General features: G+C 45.1%; 1 protein-coding gene across 1 annotated transcript in view; it reads right to left on the bottom strand.

Annotated features, from left to right (window-relative positions):
• Positions 1 to 452: 452 nt before the first annotated feature.
• Positions 453 to 14207, bottom strand: part of col6a2 (collagen, type VI, alpha 2) — a 58097-nt gene continuing 44342 nt past the window's right edge. The window contains exons 28-29 of the mRNA XM_078403676.1: positions 13547 to 13585; positions 453 to 3790 (exon numbers count right to left, since the gene is read on the bottom strand). Of these exons, the coding sequence (XP_078259802.1) occupies positions 3183 to 3790; positions 13547 to 13585 (647 nt within the window). The 3' untranslated portion in view covers positions 453 to 3182. The remainder of the gene's footprint in view (positions 3791 to 13546; positions 13586 to 14207) is intronic.

Genomic DNA, 14207 nt, shown 5'->3' with positions numbered 1-14207 from the left:
ATCGGTAGTGGACCTCTAGTGGTGCTCGAGGCTTTGGATAGGTACATGATATGTGGGGAATGAATGTCGAGTTTGGCAAAGACATCGTGGGTTATAGGGCCTGTTCCTGTGCTGACCCAAATGTGCGGATGGGTCAGTTAACTGGCTACTGTAAATTACTCCCCATATGTAGGTGAATGGTGAAATTTAGGAAAGACATGATGAAAATGTGGGGAGAATAAAGTGGGATAATATAGGGTGAGTGGGTTTGATGGTTGTCGTACACTCAGTTGCTTGAAGGGCCTGTTTCAATGCCGCATCTCTCTGTGACTCTATAACAAGCCGACATACAATACACACTGGGCAACAGACAATGATCAACCTACAAATATTCATCAGTTCTCCTGCACAAATTATGCAAAGATTGGCAGAGATATATTTGGAAAAATCCATTTATTTATTTGGTATTCAGTACAGAACTATTCAAATTTGGATGCAGAAGACTGTATGAAAATACATCGGTGGAATGACTGATGACTATTTCAATGCAAAATAAATCTGGAAATATATATTACAAAGCTTTGCGGCTGTCCAATGGAAAACAGGCACAACCCACCAGCACTTGGTGTCAAAGAGTGAAAGGGTGTCAGCTTCACCCGGCAGGTCTGGTGAGCCTCACCGTGCTGGCAATGAGCTGGACATTAAGGCAGAGAACAGAGGTATTGGACAGCCAACATTAGCAGAGACCTGTCACACCTGTGTTCCCGCTGTGTGTGTGATAAAGGACTGGGGTGGTGGTGGGGAGAATGCAAACCCGTTGTCCAACATTTAGATCATAAACATCAGCCCACCCAACCCTGCCATCCCCCAATAATCGGAGCCAACGATAGGCCAGGCACAGAAGCAGGAGATGGTGTGGTGAGAGAGACTTTGCAAATTTTTGCTCCAAATGCCCCACATGCCGTGCGCTCAACAAAGGCAAGTTACTTTGGTCCAGACCTAAATTTTCCGCACACCAAAAGTAAGAACAACAGCAAAGACACAGAGAGTCCTCACCAGCATCTGAGAGACGCAATTGACTTGGGTACATTTTATTTAATGGAATTGCCTCCATTTCTGTCAGTGTTTTTATCCAAACTGAAAATTAATTTCCTGAGTGGAACAGGTCTCTCATTACACGCTGAACAATACCGCCACCTGCTGGTGAACAGAACATCCCTAGCCCCGCATCACACCCCCACTAACGGAAGTCTACATTTCCATAGTAATATAAATAGCACCATTAGAAAGCTGGAATGTGTGGCACCATATCGAGCGATTGCAATTTGAGGGTCCATTCCATTCTTCTAATTTTATCTGTAACCTTCCCAGCATTTCGGAAGAAGTATTTGTGCAAGTACATTTTGCCAGCTATATTGGATTGCAATTACAACGTGGCCCAACTACATAGATTCCTGCAGCTCTCACCAACTAATACACTGCATCTGGCTGCGCACAAACTCTGTCCAGTACTGAGCCCAAATAGGGACCCACTTAGAGAAGGTTAAGAGGGTTTCTCTATGCAAAACATAACTGCACCTCATCAACAAGCTATTTACTTCAATTTATGTTTACGTTGGTGGTATCATTCTGAGGTGTGATCTGATCCATTTGCACAATTGTTTCCACCAAACTAAACAGAGGACCAAGGTCAGCAGCTCTGAAAACAACCAGTAGGTTATGGTTAATGGGCAGTTATAAACCACTACATAATTTAAATAGTGCCGGGGATCACACTGACATGGGCAGATTGTGCTAAATACCAGAACACAGACTACTACACTGGTGGCATGTTACCAGGGCAATGGTACCTGGAAGCAGTACCAAGGATGGGGAGTATTTTTCCGAAGCCAGAGTTGTAGAATTCTCTGCACCTTGGTACCCAGTTTCAATGGGCAGCATTTCTCTGTAGCCCTGTATCCAGTTACAGTGTGAAGTATTTTGCCACGGTCCTGCACTCTATCATGAGAGTAGACAGCTTGGTTGGGGTGATGCTGCTGGGATAAAACACTGGGATTGGATCTACTTGTATGTATTGCAAGAGTTTTGGGACTGAGGGAAGAGCTGTGGCAACAGTCAGATGCTGCTCTCTGGCCCTAGTTTTTCCCATTGCTGCCTTCCTGTTGGAGGGCAGTGGGAAGGTCAGGATGCTTTGATCCAAGGATCAGCTTCTATCTCAAAACCTTGGCATCAAGCGATGTTCCCTAACATTTTCAGAGGTTCGAGATAACAGTGCACAGTTCAGTGACAGAGGTTACAAAACATTAAAAATAACAAGCTGCCCAGGTCAGCGGCCAAAGCACAAGGGGAGAGGAATATTCAGCATGCCAACAAGATGCAGCATTTCCCACCCTTCAGGATTGTCCCAGCATCTCCAGGAATTTCCTACTGAATCTCCAAGACAGCCCTGGCTTCTACAGGAATTTCCTCTTTAATTTCCATGATTATCCTGGCATCTCCAGGAATTTCTTTATTAATCTCCAGGATTATCCTGAAATCACCAGGAATGTCCTTATTAATCTCCAGGATTATCTTGGCATCTTCAGAAATTTCCTTATTAATCTCCAGGATTACCCTGAAATCACCCGAAAGTTCCTCATTAATCTCCAGGATCATCCCGGCATCTCCAGGATTTCCCCGTTAAATCTGCATTGTCAGGGTATCTGTGCAAATTGGGGAAAGTGAAACTTTACTGTGGAAGTTTAAAAAAAAGGCATATTTGTTTTAAAAGTAAAGTAAGCTCTGAATAAATTTTATTATGATTTGGGGGAAAGAAAATGTTTGATGATGAAGTATCGTCCGAGTGGGTCATGTGCTAGCTACTTGCTTTACCAGTGGGGCACAAAGAAATTACAAAGGGCGCCATGTGACCGATAAGATTCTGGAGGCAGGTCACTGTGCGTGTGGGTTTGTGTGACCAAAATGCCAGGGAAACATTCAATCGGAGTTGGCAACCCCAGTAAATCTTGAGGTTTGGTGAGCAAGAAATGTACAAAATGATAAGAGAAAGTGAGGATGAAAAAATAATTTGATGAGTACAAAAGAAAGCACCTTGTTTTATCTTTTCCTGAATAACATAAAACTAATATATAAAAAAAAGGTACTTGGAGTCAGACCTTACGCCAACCTTCTTGGGGCAGGGTAGGGCATCAAATTTAAAGTCCTTAACAGATCCACATGAAAAGTCTCTCAAAGAAGCTAGGCTGCACGATATGGGAGTAATCATCAGCCCGGAATATGGCAGCTCTCTCCCCTAACCCAATCTGCTGCAGGACATCCATGTCCACATCCTTACCCACCGCAATCATTGTGGGCACGACATTGTGCTTGCGCATGGCGTCCACCGCCTCGCCCAGGCTCCTGTTACCGCTGGTGCCGTCCGTTATGAAAACGAAGGAGAGCTCAGCCCCTAGCCGGGTGGCCTGGGGGCCAGAGCCGGGTTTGCCAACCAGGGTGTGGATACCGTAGATGATGGCAGAGCCCACATTGGAGGCTGAGTCCAGGTACTTCATGGCAGCCAGAGAGTCCAGGATGTCGGTCTTGTTGTGGCTGAAGCCAAAGGCGAGCTGCTGCTCGGTCTCACTACCATACTGCACCACGGCCAAGCGGGCCTTCGTGGTGTCGTCGTCGCTCGTGGCCAGGGGCAGGGTGGTGGCCACCTTCTGTACAAACTCCTGCACATGCCGGAAGTTGCTCTCACCCATCCGCTCCGATCCGTCGATCATGAAGACCAGCTCCACCGGCCGCTGCGTGCACGGTGCCACGGCCAACTCTGGGTTAAACAAGAGGGGCTTGTTAGGTCCAGAAAAGTACAATTGGCTGCCATTTCCACTCCTCCCCCCCCCTCCCTCCCTCCCTCCCTCCCTCCCTCCCTCCCTCCCTCCCTCCCTCCCTCCCTCCCTCCCTCCCTCCCTCCCACCCTCCCTCCCTCTCTCCGTCTCTCTCCCCTCCCAACCCCGAGTGGCTGAGAAAACCCAGCATAACGTTTAAAAAAATAACCACCCGTGGGTTATAATGAACCTTCTTGGATTTAGATCACTCTTTTCTTTGACCTTGGAAGTGATTACTTGCTTTCCGGACCTTGTTGGATTTGTACCCAATATTATAGTCTGTGCTTAGCAGGGTTAGGCAAGCAACGTTGGGATGATGGTGAGAACATCTGTTTCAGTGACACAACTCTGGTGTTATTTTCCATTGCCTTTGATTTCTTTACAAAATAAATAGTTTCCCCATCCCTGCCCTAAAGGTATAGTGTGTCGGCCAAGAAGAGTCCCGTTGCTTCCATAGACTCTCCGTGGACTGGCCTCACCTTTCTTGGCTGTCACAAGGCCAAGAATTTTAAATATTTACAAAATATTCCACACCTTTTCTCTAGGGAACGCTCCAGATTTCCTCTCGGTATTGGTGCGAGGAAGTGGTTCCTGCCGCCATCCTCAGAGCACATGCGTCAGAGAATCAGCGTCCTTCCATGCAGCCTATCAGCATTCAAAAATCTAAGCAGATTCCAACAAAATGCTTCTGATAATCCCAAATCTTAGGAAGGAAAGCAACCTTTGCTCATCATCCTACTCTGAGGAGCCCTGGAGACATTTTCTCAAATCGCCACTCCCGTCCCAAGGCCAATATATTTATTATGAGATTGCAGAGCCCAGACTGCACAGACTACTCCACATGAAGTTCAAACAAACCTTCACCCTCCCTTCCATATCCTAGCTCTTCAATAGCACAGGCCAGCATTACCATAACTTATGCAACTGTTTTTGTTTTAGACTGTGATTTGCTACTTGCACATGCACTCTAAATTTCTTTAGATTTCCTTTCTTCCAAGCCTTTAGTCCTTTAAATAACACTGATCATTTCCTACTTTGATCCAAAGTGGATGATCCCCAATTTGACTGCAGTGAAGTCCATCCACTGTAGTTCTGCAGATCCAATGAACCCTTCTATGTAATTTGATGTTTCAATACCCTGTCTCTTTGTTCGCAGAACATTTTGATTATGTTACCCTGCCAGCTCAGTCTTCACATAGAGTGGCTTGTTGAGGCTCTAACACAAATCCTCGAAGCACACCACAACCAATGGCCAAGCTCTCAATAATGGGAACATTATTCCCATTCTGTTTTAAATTGACTCATGAATGCTCAGTCGAGTCAACAATTTGTCTTCAATTCCGCAAGTTATAACATTATGTCAAATCTTATCCAATAAACAAAATATTATTGGAACCACACCCTCTACATTTTAATACTTTGAAAACGTAACTGAGGTTTGTTGTGCAAGAGTTATCCTTTACAAAAGCAGAAACAAAGAACTGTAGATGCTGGTTTACAAAAGAAGACACAAACGTCTGGAGTAACTCAGCAGATCAGTCAGCATCTCTGGAGAACATGGAAAGGTGACGTTTCAGGTCGGGACCAACCTTTTGAAGCCTGCCCGAAATGCCATCTATTCATGTTCTCCAGGGATGCTACCTGGACTGCTGAGTTACTCTAGCACTTGGTGTCTTTTTATTCTTTAAAAATTCTCATTGTTTCCTCTATTAAGCTCCAAACCTTCTATTGTTTCTCCAAATACAAATTTAGATCACTTCCCCTTTGCAGATAATAGACTAACCGGCCTATAATTTCCAGATGTGCCCACCTGCCTCTTTCAAACAATGGAGTTACATTGCAATTTTGAATCAAATTCTTAAATGAAGCAGACATTTACAAAATTATGGCAAAAGTATTTAATTTCCTTCCCCATTTTCCTCAAAACCCTGGGATAGATCAGTTAAGGAGAAGCCTGTGCAATACATGTCACCTTAACACTGAAATGTAAAATTACATTTTGAGAAGTGAGATCGGGATTCCTGTATTAGCCAAACATTACACAGCTAGAAACACCCTGCAAAATGGGTGCAAACCTACTGAACAATGTTAAGTGAAGTACAGAGGCCCTGGGGAGAAAATATTACTTGGCAACTGGCACACACTTGACTCAAGGGAGATGACAGATTTTTTTAAAGACACACATGTCCTCTGTAGGGAACCATATTAACAAGGTTGGTATGATAAATGTGTGCCCAAACTGTCATGGTGGATTTTGTCTTGAAAAATAAAGGTTTATGGAATTGCCCCAATTGGAATTAGATTCCTAATTTCTCTTCCATTACGGAGGCAAATTTCCAACAAAGACCATGTTACTCTTGCTCTAACATGGTTGAGGGAAAGGAAGTGGGGAGTGGTTGGGTAAACAAGATAGTTAGGGTGAGTGGAACACCCTCTCTCTACATCCTACGCAAGATCTCCATTTTGGACCCAGTAACTTCACTGAAACATCAATGAAGTTAATCTAGTAAACCAATAGGATCTTATCTGCTCCTGATAATTTGTAGCTTTTTTCCCTCATTTGGAAAACACGAATGAACAAAAGCAATCACATTCCAGATGAATCCATCAACAGATCTGATGGGATTGGATGCAATCCTGGATAGGATCACCTCTTCGCTCAATGTTAATCCCAGCTCTAACAGCTTTAGATACATGATTCTGAAGCTCAAGTTTTATCAAGCCCAATTGAAGGAGTGAAGAGATGGAGACATTTACCAGTTGACCACCTCCCTTCCTCTCCTCCTTCCTTTACACTCTGAGTGTGACATAAGTCATTGCTAGGCCTACCAGAGAGGCAATGCTAGTGGGTTCTTGCTTTACCTCTGTTACCCTAGTCATTGGCCCAACTGTGTACCTACACTGTTGTCATCCATGTGTATCGGAGTCCACATTCATGAAGCCCACTGATATAGCCACCAGGTCCATGTCGTTTGCTAACTCAATGCCATTCGTGATCTCTCCTAGGTTCACTGGTTTAGTTTGTCCAGTTGGTACTTTACGGAACTGAGAATTCAGGAAAGACTACTTTCTAGCATTGAAATCGCATTGGGAGGTGAACTCTGGATCAGAATACCAAGACAATTTAGTATTTGCAAAACCTTCACCTTAAAGGAAATCCGAGTTTTTATACCAACAACGCCTCCAGCCCAAGGTGCAAAACTGAGACTCTGTTCCCACCCTGTCGTTGAAAAAAACTGGGGGCCGAAATCTGTCCACTGTTGTACCACTCTGTTCATATTGTAAGAATCAAATTACAGAAGTAGAATTCAACATTAATACGTCACTTCATCATCTGCTCACAGCCGACAGCAGACGGTCAATTTCTCACCTAATCCCCACCACGCCATATGCTTTAAGCAAGAACCAGGGAATTCCCTCTGGTACTCTGGCTAATATTTATTTCTCAATCATCTTCACTGCAGATTATCTGCTCATTGCCATAAATCTGTGTGTGGGATCTCACTGTGTGGAAACAGACAGCTGGGCTTCCTGGAGTGGAACGATAAACATGGGTAAAGGCAGAAGAATGCAAGTTTGTTCTTTTCCATTAAAACATCATCCAGCATCTGAGAATAAAATGGTTCGTTTATTGAACAATACATATACATGTTGAAAAGCCGCATCCAAATGTCAGAAGCAAAGCACTGCCAGCAACAGCAGATTCCCCCGCTTAACAGCAGCTGTGTGTGTGGGTTGGGGCAGAGTGCCGGAGGGCTGGGGGAGTAATGAAAATCAGAAAGTGCTGGGTGTACTACACAGATCATGGGCGCCTGAGAAGGATGAGGGACTGACAGTTCTCAGTCCAGAGGCTCCCCTTCAAACCGGCTTCTTGGGGTTGCTCAGCTCCAGGCATGTCCTGAAGTCTCCAGGATTGGACATTCATCCCCAGTACACAGCCATTGCCAAAAGAAGAAAATAAATCATAGGTGTACTTTCACAGAGTAATGCATGAGCTGTGCACCATGTAAAATCAATATATCTTTGAGATTCTCATGGCGAGATGCCCATTGCACCAATGTTCCAATGATGGGGAGATGCAGGAGGTGACAACAGTGTGACCTCTCGGGATGCATCAAGCTTGTGTTGGGAGCAGTAAATTCTAGATGCAGAGTCTGCATGAATGTCCTTTAGATTGATTGGCCTACATTCCAAATTCAAGTCAAGTATAGATTTCCGCTCATCCCACCCTATCCTGCCACCCACCCACATTCTGTGATTCCAGTTCAATGGATCTGTTTTTAGACGGATTCCAGAAGTTCCAGTTTAGATCCTGTGGCCGTTGCACTGCTAAACCCAGGCAGAGGATTGTGTACCCTTATTTCTTTTATTATCTGGTTATTTTGTTGGAATAAGTGAGCCAGATTCAGGAATGCAATGGGCCCAGGGCTAGCATGGAGTCAGTGGGCCAAATGGCTGCTCCTTTTGTTGCTAAGATGCTATGGTTGTGTATGTGTGTCCTGGCATCCAATCCCAGCCAGCAGCAGACTGTTATGCAGCAGGGCATCACTGCACGGGACGGCCTTTAATGCCCTTCGAGCCTGCCCCTCCCTGTACAGCAGCGAAAGGCTGAGGGACACAATGCTCAGAATGGGAAACAAGCTGACTTTCCTTCCACAGTGGGAGCCTGGGTGTGCCGCAAAGCCATGGTGGCCACAGAATATTCACACGCTTCTAAAAGCACAGCCCCCTCGCTTTGTCGACATCCCCTGTTATGTCGCTGTAAATCAATTTAAAAGAATCTATGAACTGGTCAGTCCAATTTCTGCGTTCCTCTCCGCTGGCAAATTTGGCCATTCCTGCAGTGTAGGCCATGGTGGCCACCAGTTTGGCGTAGGCGTCTGGGTGCTGAGCAGTTTGCAAGGCTGATGTCAATTCTTGTTTTGTGGACCACCAATTATGAGGGTGGTTTTCAAACTCTGAAAAGTACACGATACCTGGATTTGCATCGTTACTGTTTAAGTCATCTGAAAACGATTAAAAAGAAGAGTTTAGGCTTGCTGGCGACGGCTGTCAAGAGAGCACCATTCACTCAGTTACTAGCAAACCTGCCCAGCTCCTCACAAAATCCTTCTGGCCACAGTTTAGAAAGAGACCAGATGATTGCTCAATACACTAGTGAACATCATCACGGTCTTTATGGAAGCACGGAGTACCATTGCCGAGGCCACTGTGGAATGGGTGAGGAAGAAAAAGAGAGAGAGGGAGCAAAGGAAAGGACATAAAACAAAAAGGAAAATTAAAGAATTAAAAAAGAGAGGTTGGAAAGAAGAATTGTTGGAAGAAAGAGCGGAGAAAGGAAGGAAGGCAGAAGGAAGGAAGGCACTTGTATTTACATAGTGCTTTTCACTCTCTCCAGATGCCTCACGTTATGAAGTCCTGAAAAGTTAAAATAAAGTCTTGCAAACCAGCAAGAAGCAGGTGAGGGTCTCGCCATGTCACAGGGAGGTCATCATGCTCCTTCAGAACAGATCTCTGGGAAACGTTGCTGATCCTTCTGAGAGAGCAGGCGCTTGGCATATAGTTCGTAGATGGCACTGCCATGGCAAAGCACTCCCTGGGTTCTACACCCCAATGCCAGTCTTCAGCCTCACCCTTGGATCTGACTCAAATCCACAACCTTCTAATTCTGGAGAAAAAGTGTTACTGCTAAGCCAGAATCCACAGCGTTTGGATTGAAAAGAGATTTAATTGAAGTTTCTGAAGCATCATTTTTTAATAAAATAAGAAAAGCAGTCTCCTTGATGTGTCAGTAACATGTGATCACAGGGGAGTAATTAGTCTTTGATCATGAGCATTGAATTTACGAGCAGGTATGAGCTTACTCACCTCCACACACTGGCTTCCACTGCGGCTATAACTGAAGAGAGGTGTATGTACAACAACCACTCGACAGTGTCTCATTCAAAGACCAATGTCTACCTTGCCCCACTGTTACTGAGGGGAGTCAGTGGAAAGGGTTAAGGTTGCAGCCAGAATGAGAAAGATTGTGCATAAAGCTTCTCATGCACAAAATTCTTAGAGAGCCACCTAACTTTTTCTAAGTAACTTTATGCACTGAGATTCAGAATTAATTGCAATTATTGCTACATATAGCAGATCCTTCTCACAGTAAAACAAATCTGGTTCAATTGTAGATCATGTCCACTGGACCTGCTCCTGAAGCACACACAGGCAGACGATGACCCGATGACATACTCATTGCACACCCAGCCCTCATCCTCACACTCACCTTCCAGCTCACTACCTGCATTCAAGCATTTTGTTCATGCATCAATATTTTATGTTTATCTCGGTCATTGTCTTTCTCACAGTATTTCCTGTAAAGAGTGGCCAAGCACATGCACCAATCTCATTTAGCAGAACATACAGTTAGCTTCATGCTTTAACTCCACTTTCATATGCAGTTCTTCCACTCTTCCCTTTCCACAATGGTCTTACTTTGTTCAGTGGTTTTGCTTGCACAAGGCAAGGCAATTAATCAGCAACCTGTGAGCTATCAGTCAGGTTTACACCTTTAGAAATAATCACACACTGTCTAATTTGGAGTTCATCCATCCAAACACAATGCCCAACATGAGGCCAATCATCCTGTAGACTTTAGACTTTAGCGATACATTGTGGAAACAAACCCTTCGACCCACTGAGCCCACGCCGACCAATGATCACCCCATACACAAGCACTACCCTAAACACTCGGAACAATTTATGATTTTACCAAAGCCAGTTAACCTACAAACATGTGTGTCTTTGGAATGTGGGAGGAAACCGGAGCAGCCGGAGAAAATTCATGCAGTCACAGAGAACGTACAAACTCCATACGGATAGCACCTGCAGTCAGAATTGAACCCGGGTCTCTGGCGCTGGAAGGCCACTGGAATGCAAGTCTACTGCTGCACCACTGTGCTGCCTCCATTAGTTTAGTGGAGTTGGAGATACAGCATGGGAACAAGCCCCTCGGTCCACTGAGTCCACATCAACAGTTTGCACCATTTCTATATTATTCTATCTTTTCGCACCCTACGCACCTAGGGCAGCTTACAGTGACCAATTAACCGATACAACCTATAAAACTGCACATCTTTGAGATGTGTAAGGAAACTGGAGCACCCAGAGGAAACCCAAGTGGTCATGGAGAGAATGTGCAAACTCCACATAGATAACACCCAAGATCAAGCGAGAACCTGGGTTTCTGGCACTGCGAGGCTCTCCCAGCGAAGTCACTTAGTTCCATGCCAGCTCCCAAGAGAAAAATCCCATCAATCCCATTCCCACTCCTTATTTCCCTGTAGCCCTACTACTTATCCTTTTTCATACATGCTGATCAACTCCCATTTGATTCCCTTGCCTACATTGAGGGTAATTTACACTGGCCAATTAACCGACTAGTATGTCTTTGCGAATGTGGGAGGAAATCCAATGGAAACCCAAGCAGTTGCAGGATGAACACTGTTGTGACCATACCTGAGGTCAGGATCGAACCCACGTCCCTAGAGCTGTGATGCAGAGAGCCTTCTATCAGTGCTAATCATTTCCAAGGAGGAGATTGAGATATTGGTCCCCCAGAAGTCTCCCACTTGCTGGGTCTGAATTTGCAACCTTGGTCAGTAGCTATTAACTATTGCGAGCATGCGGCCAATGAGCAAAATGTTTTGACAACACAGCGAGCGGCACTTGGAACTGAAACTTAAAATAAACCCCAAAATAAGCAAGGAAGTGCTACGTGAGTGCTGAACTGCGACAGTCTGTGACCAGCTGATTCCCAGAATTCAGACTTTTTGAGTATCTGGAGATGGATCTCAATTCTGCTGTGGCAGGAATAGCTTTAGGCTGAGCCTACTGTTCAGTATTCCACAGGCGATCAACAATGCATGGTTCCAGAGGTTTGGCAGAGGTTAATGGGGCAGTGAAAACCTCAGAAAGGGAGCAGTCTCCTTTGAGCTTCATCATTACTCTGAGCTGCACTTTGAAAGAGGCTCACTGTTTATACCCAGAAATCTCTCCTTCTGCAGCCCTCCTTTAGCATGGTAATTGTGTTCTGTACCAAAATCCATTCTGCATTACCTGAGGTTGGTGCATGCTGACAAGTTCCACAAGAGGTGGAAGAGGGCAGGAGTCAAAATTATCTATGTGGGCCCCTGGGGAATCAAGAGCGGTTACTCTGGGAAGCGCAAAAATAGCCTGAACCACTACTGCTTGAAATACATGCCTTGGCCCTGACCTTCGCCAGAAGTCACCGAGAATGAGGCTTTCTCAGAGTGGCCTCAATCAGGTGCAGGGAACCAGGGTTGGCCTAATTAAGCCAGGCATACATCCTCAAGTTCACAGGGTGAGGACGAGGATTGCCGCAGGCTGATGGGAAAAGGGTAGTTGGTATGTGGGCTCCACTCGTTTGCTGTCAAATTCCACAGGAGGGTAGACCAAGACTCTGATGGACATTGATTTCCTTTGAGGATTGGCGCCAAAATCAAGTGATCTTCAGCTTGTCCCCAGGGCTGATCAGGCAGCAGTATCCTTGTTATCCACCTGCCTCCGTCATTGGATGCAAGGGACGGCGCCACTCATTAACATCACACTCGTCTTTTCCCAGCTGGCAATTTAGTGGACTTGGATTAACGTTTTATTTTATACAATAGGAGAGATCAGTTGCACGTCACAACAACTGACAGTCCTCAGCAGAAATCCATGCATTGGCTGTTCCATCCCTTAGACAATGAGTTATTCATCAAATAGAAAAACACATGCATTCATTCCTTTGGATTTGACCATAATAAGACCATAAGACATAGGAGAGGAATTAGGCAATTTGGCCCATTGCCACTACTCTGCCAATCAATCATGGCTGATCTATTTCCCCTCTTAACATCATTCTCCATTACTGGAAACATCCTTTCCACATATATTCTATCCAGGCCTTTCATTATCCAGTAGGTTTCAAAGAGATCCTCCCTTTTTCCTTCTAAACTCCAATGAGTACAGGCCCAGAGCCTTCAAATGATCCTCATATGTTAACCCAACCATTCCCGGGTTCATTCTTGTAAACCTCCTCTGGACCCTCTCCAACACCAGCACATTCTTCCTCCGATATGGGGCCCAAAACAGCTAGTATTCCAAATGTGGCCTCACCAGTGCCTTAAAGTCTGAGCATTACATCCTTTCTACTCTCCTTGAAATGTGCTATCATTGCATTTGCCTTCCTTCCCGCCAACTTAACCTGCAAATTAACATTTTGGGAATCCTGTTCTAGCACTCTCACGTACATTTGCACCTCTGATTTCTGAATCTGATTTGGATTTTATAGGCTAAATTTTGGTAAGTGTCCCTACAATTCCACATGGGGTAGGTGCGCTACTATTCACAATTCTAGTCACCTGCCATCATCTTTCTGCCAAAGTTGTTTCAATTAATTCCTTCAAGACTAAAGAAAAGTGAAACAGAAGTGGGTGAGAGAAACACATTATGTTCCTACATAGCTACACCTTGTGTAGCAATGCCACCTAAACATGGTTTCTGTTTAGTCAAAGCAGTCCCTATAGTTCTATAAACTGTAGCCTAAATACATTATTTCCTATACCTACTGATTGCCCATTCTGTACATACAATGTAAGGTTTCAGAGTGAAACTGCTACTCAATTTTCTTTGGTTTACTTGGAACATACCTGCTTTACATGGGAGTTCAGGGCAGATAATCTCAGGGTCTGAAAGAGAGGAACAGGATATAAAATAATTCACTTTCAGTAAGAATCCAAAAACAACCCAAAGACAGTGATATTCTCAGTCAAATTAATCTATCCCTGCCTATTATGTGCAGGTCCACCACCGATTTTCTGGCAAACTGAGTTCCAGAGCCATTCTGGATTATCTATTTTTCCAGACCAACAGAGGTCACGACATCTGTGAGGAGTCCAACAGTACCCGAATGTTCTGCCGAGGGGCCCGCAAAGTCAGCCTCGGAGGTCGGCTATGGGAATGGATCTGCTGGCTCTGGCTGGGCCGGAGTCCCAGAGCCAAGGCTGCAGGGAAAAAGTCGACCCACCGATCGGTGGTGAAAGTCAGCTATCAGAACGGATCTGCCGGCTCGGGCTGGTCCGGAGTTCCAGAGCCCCAGCCACAGGGGGCAAATTCGACCCGATGATCGGCGCAGAGGTCCTGATGATTTCAAGACTGTCCGCTTCATTTGGCTTGGGCGCCACATTTTCCAGAGGACTTCCCGGGGGGATTTCAAGTGTATTGTCGTAATTTTGTCTGGATCAAAGAAGGTGCCGGATCACCAGTTGCTGGAAAATCAGTGGTGGACCTGTCGTATGTACCATTTTCTAA

This window comes from Rhinoraja longicauda, chromosome 8, assembly GCF_053455715.1.
Source record: "Rhinoraja longicauda isolate Sanriku21f chromosome 8, sRhiLon1.1, whole genome shotgun sequence".
NCBI classification, from domain to species: Eukaryota; Metazoa; Chordata; class Chondrichthyes; order Rajiformes; family Arhynchobatidae; genus Rhinoraja; species Rhinoraja longicauda.
This window is presented reverse-complemented; position numbering and strand designations above follow the sequence as displayed.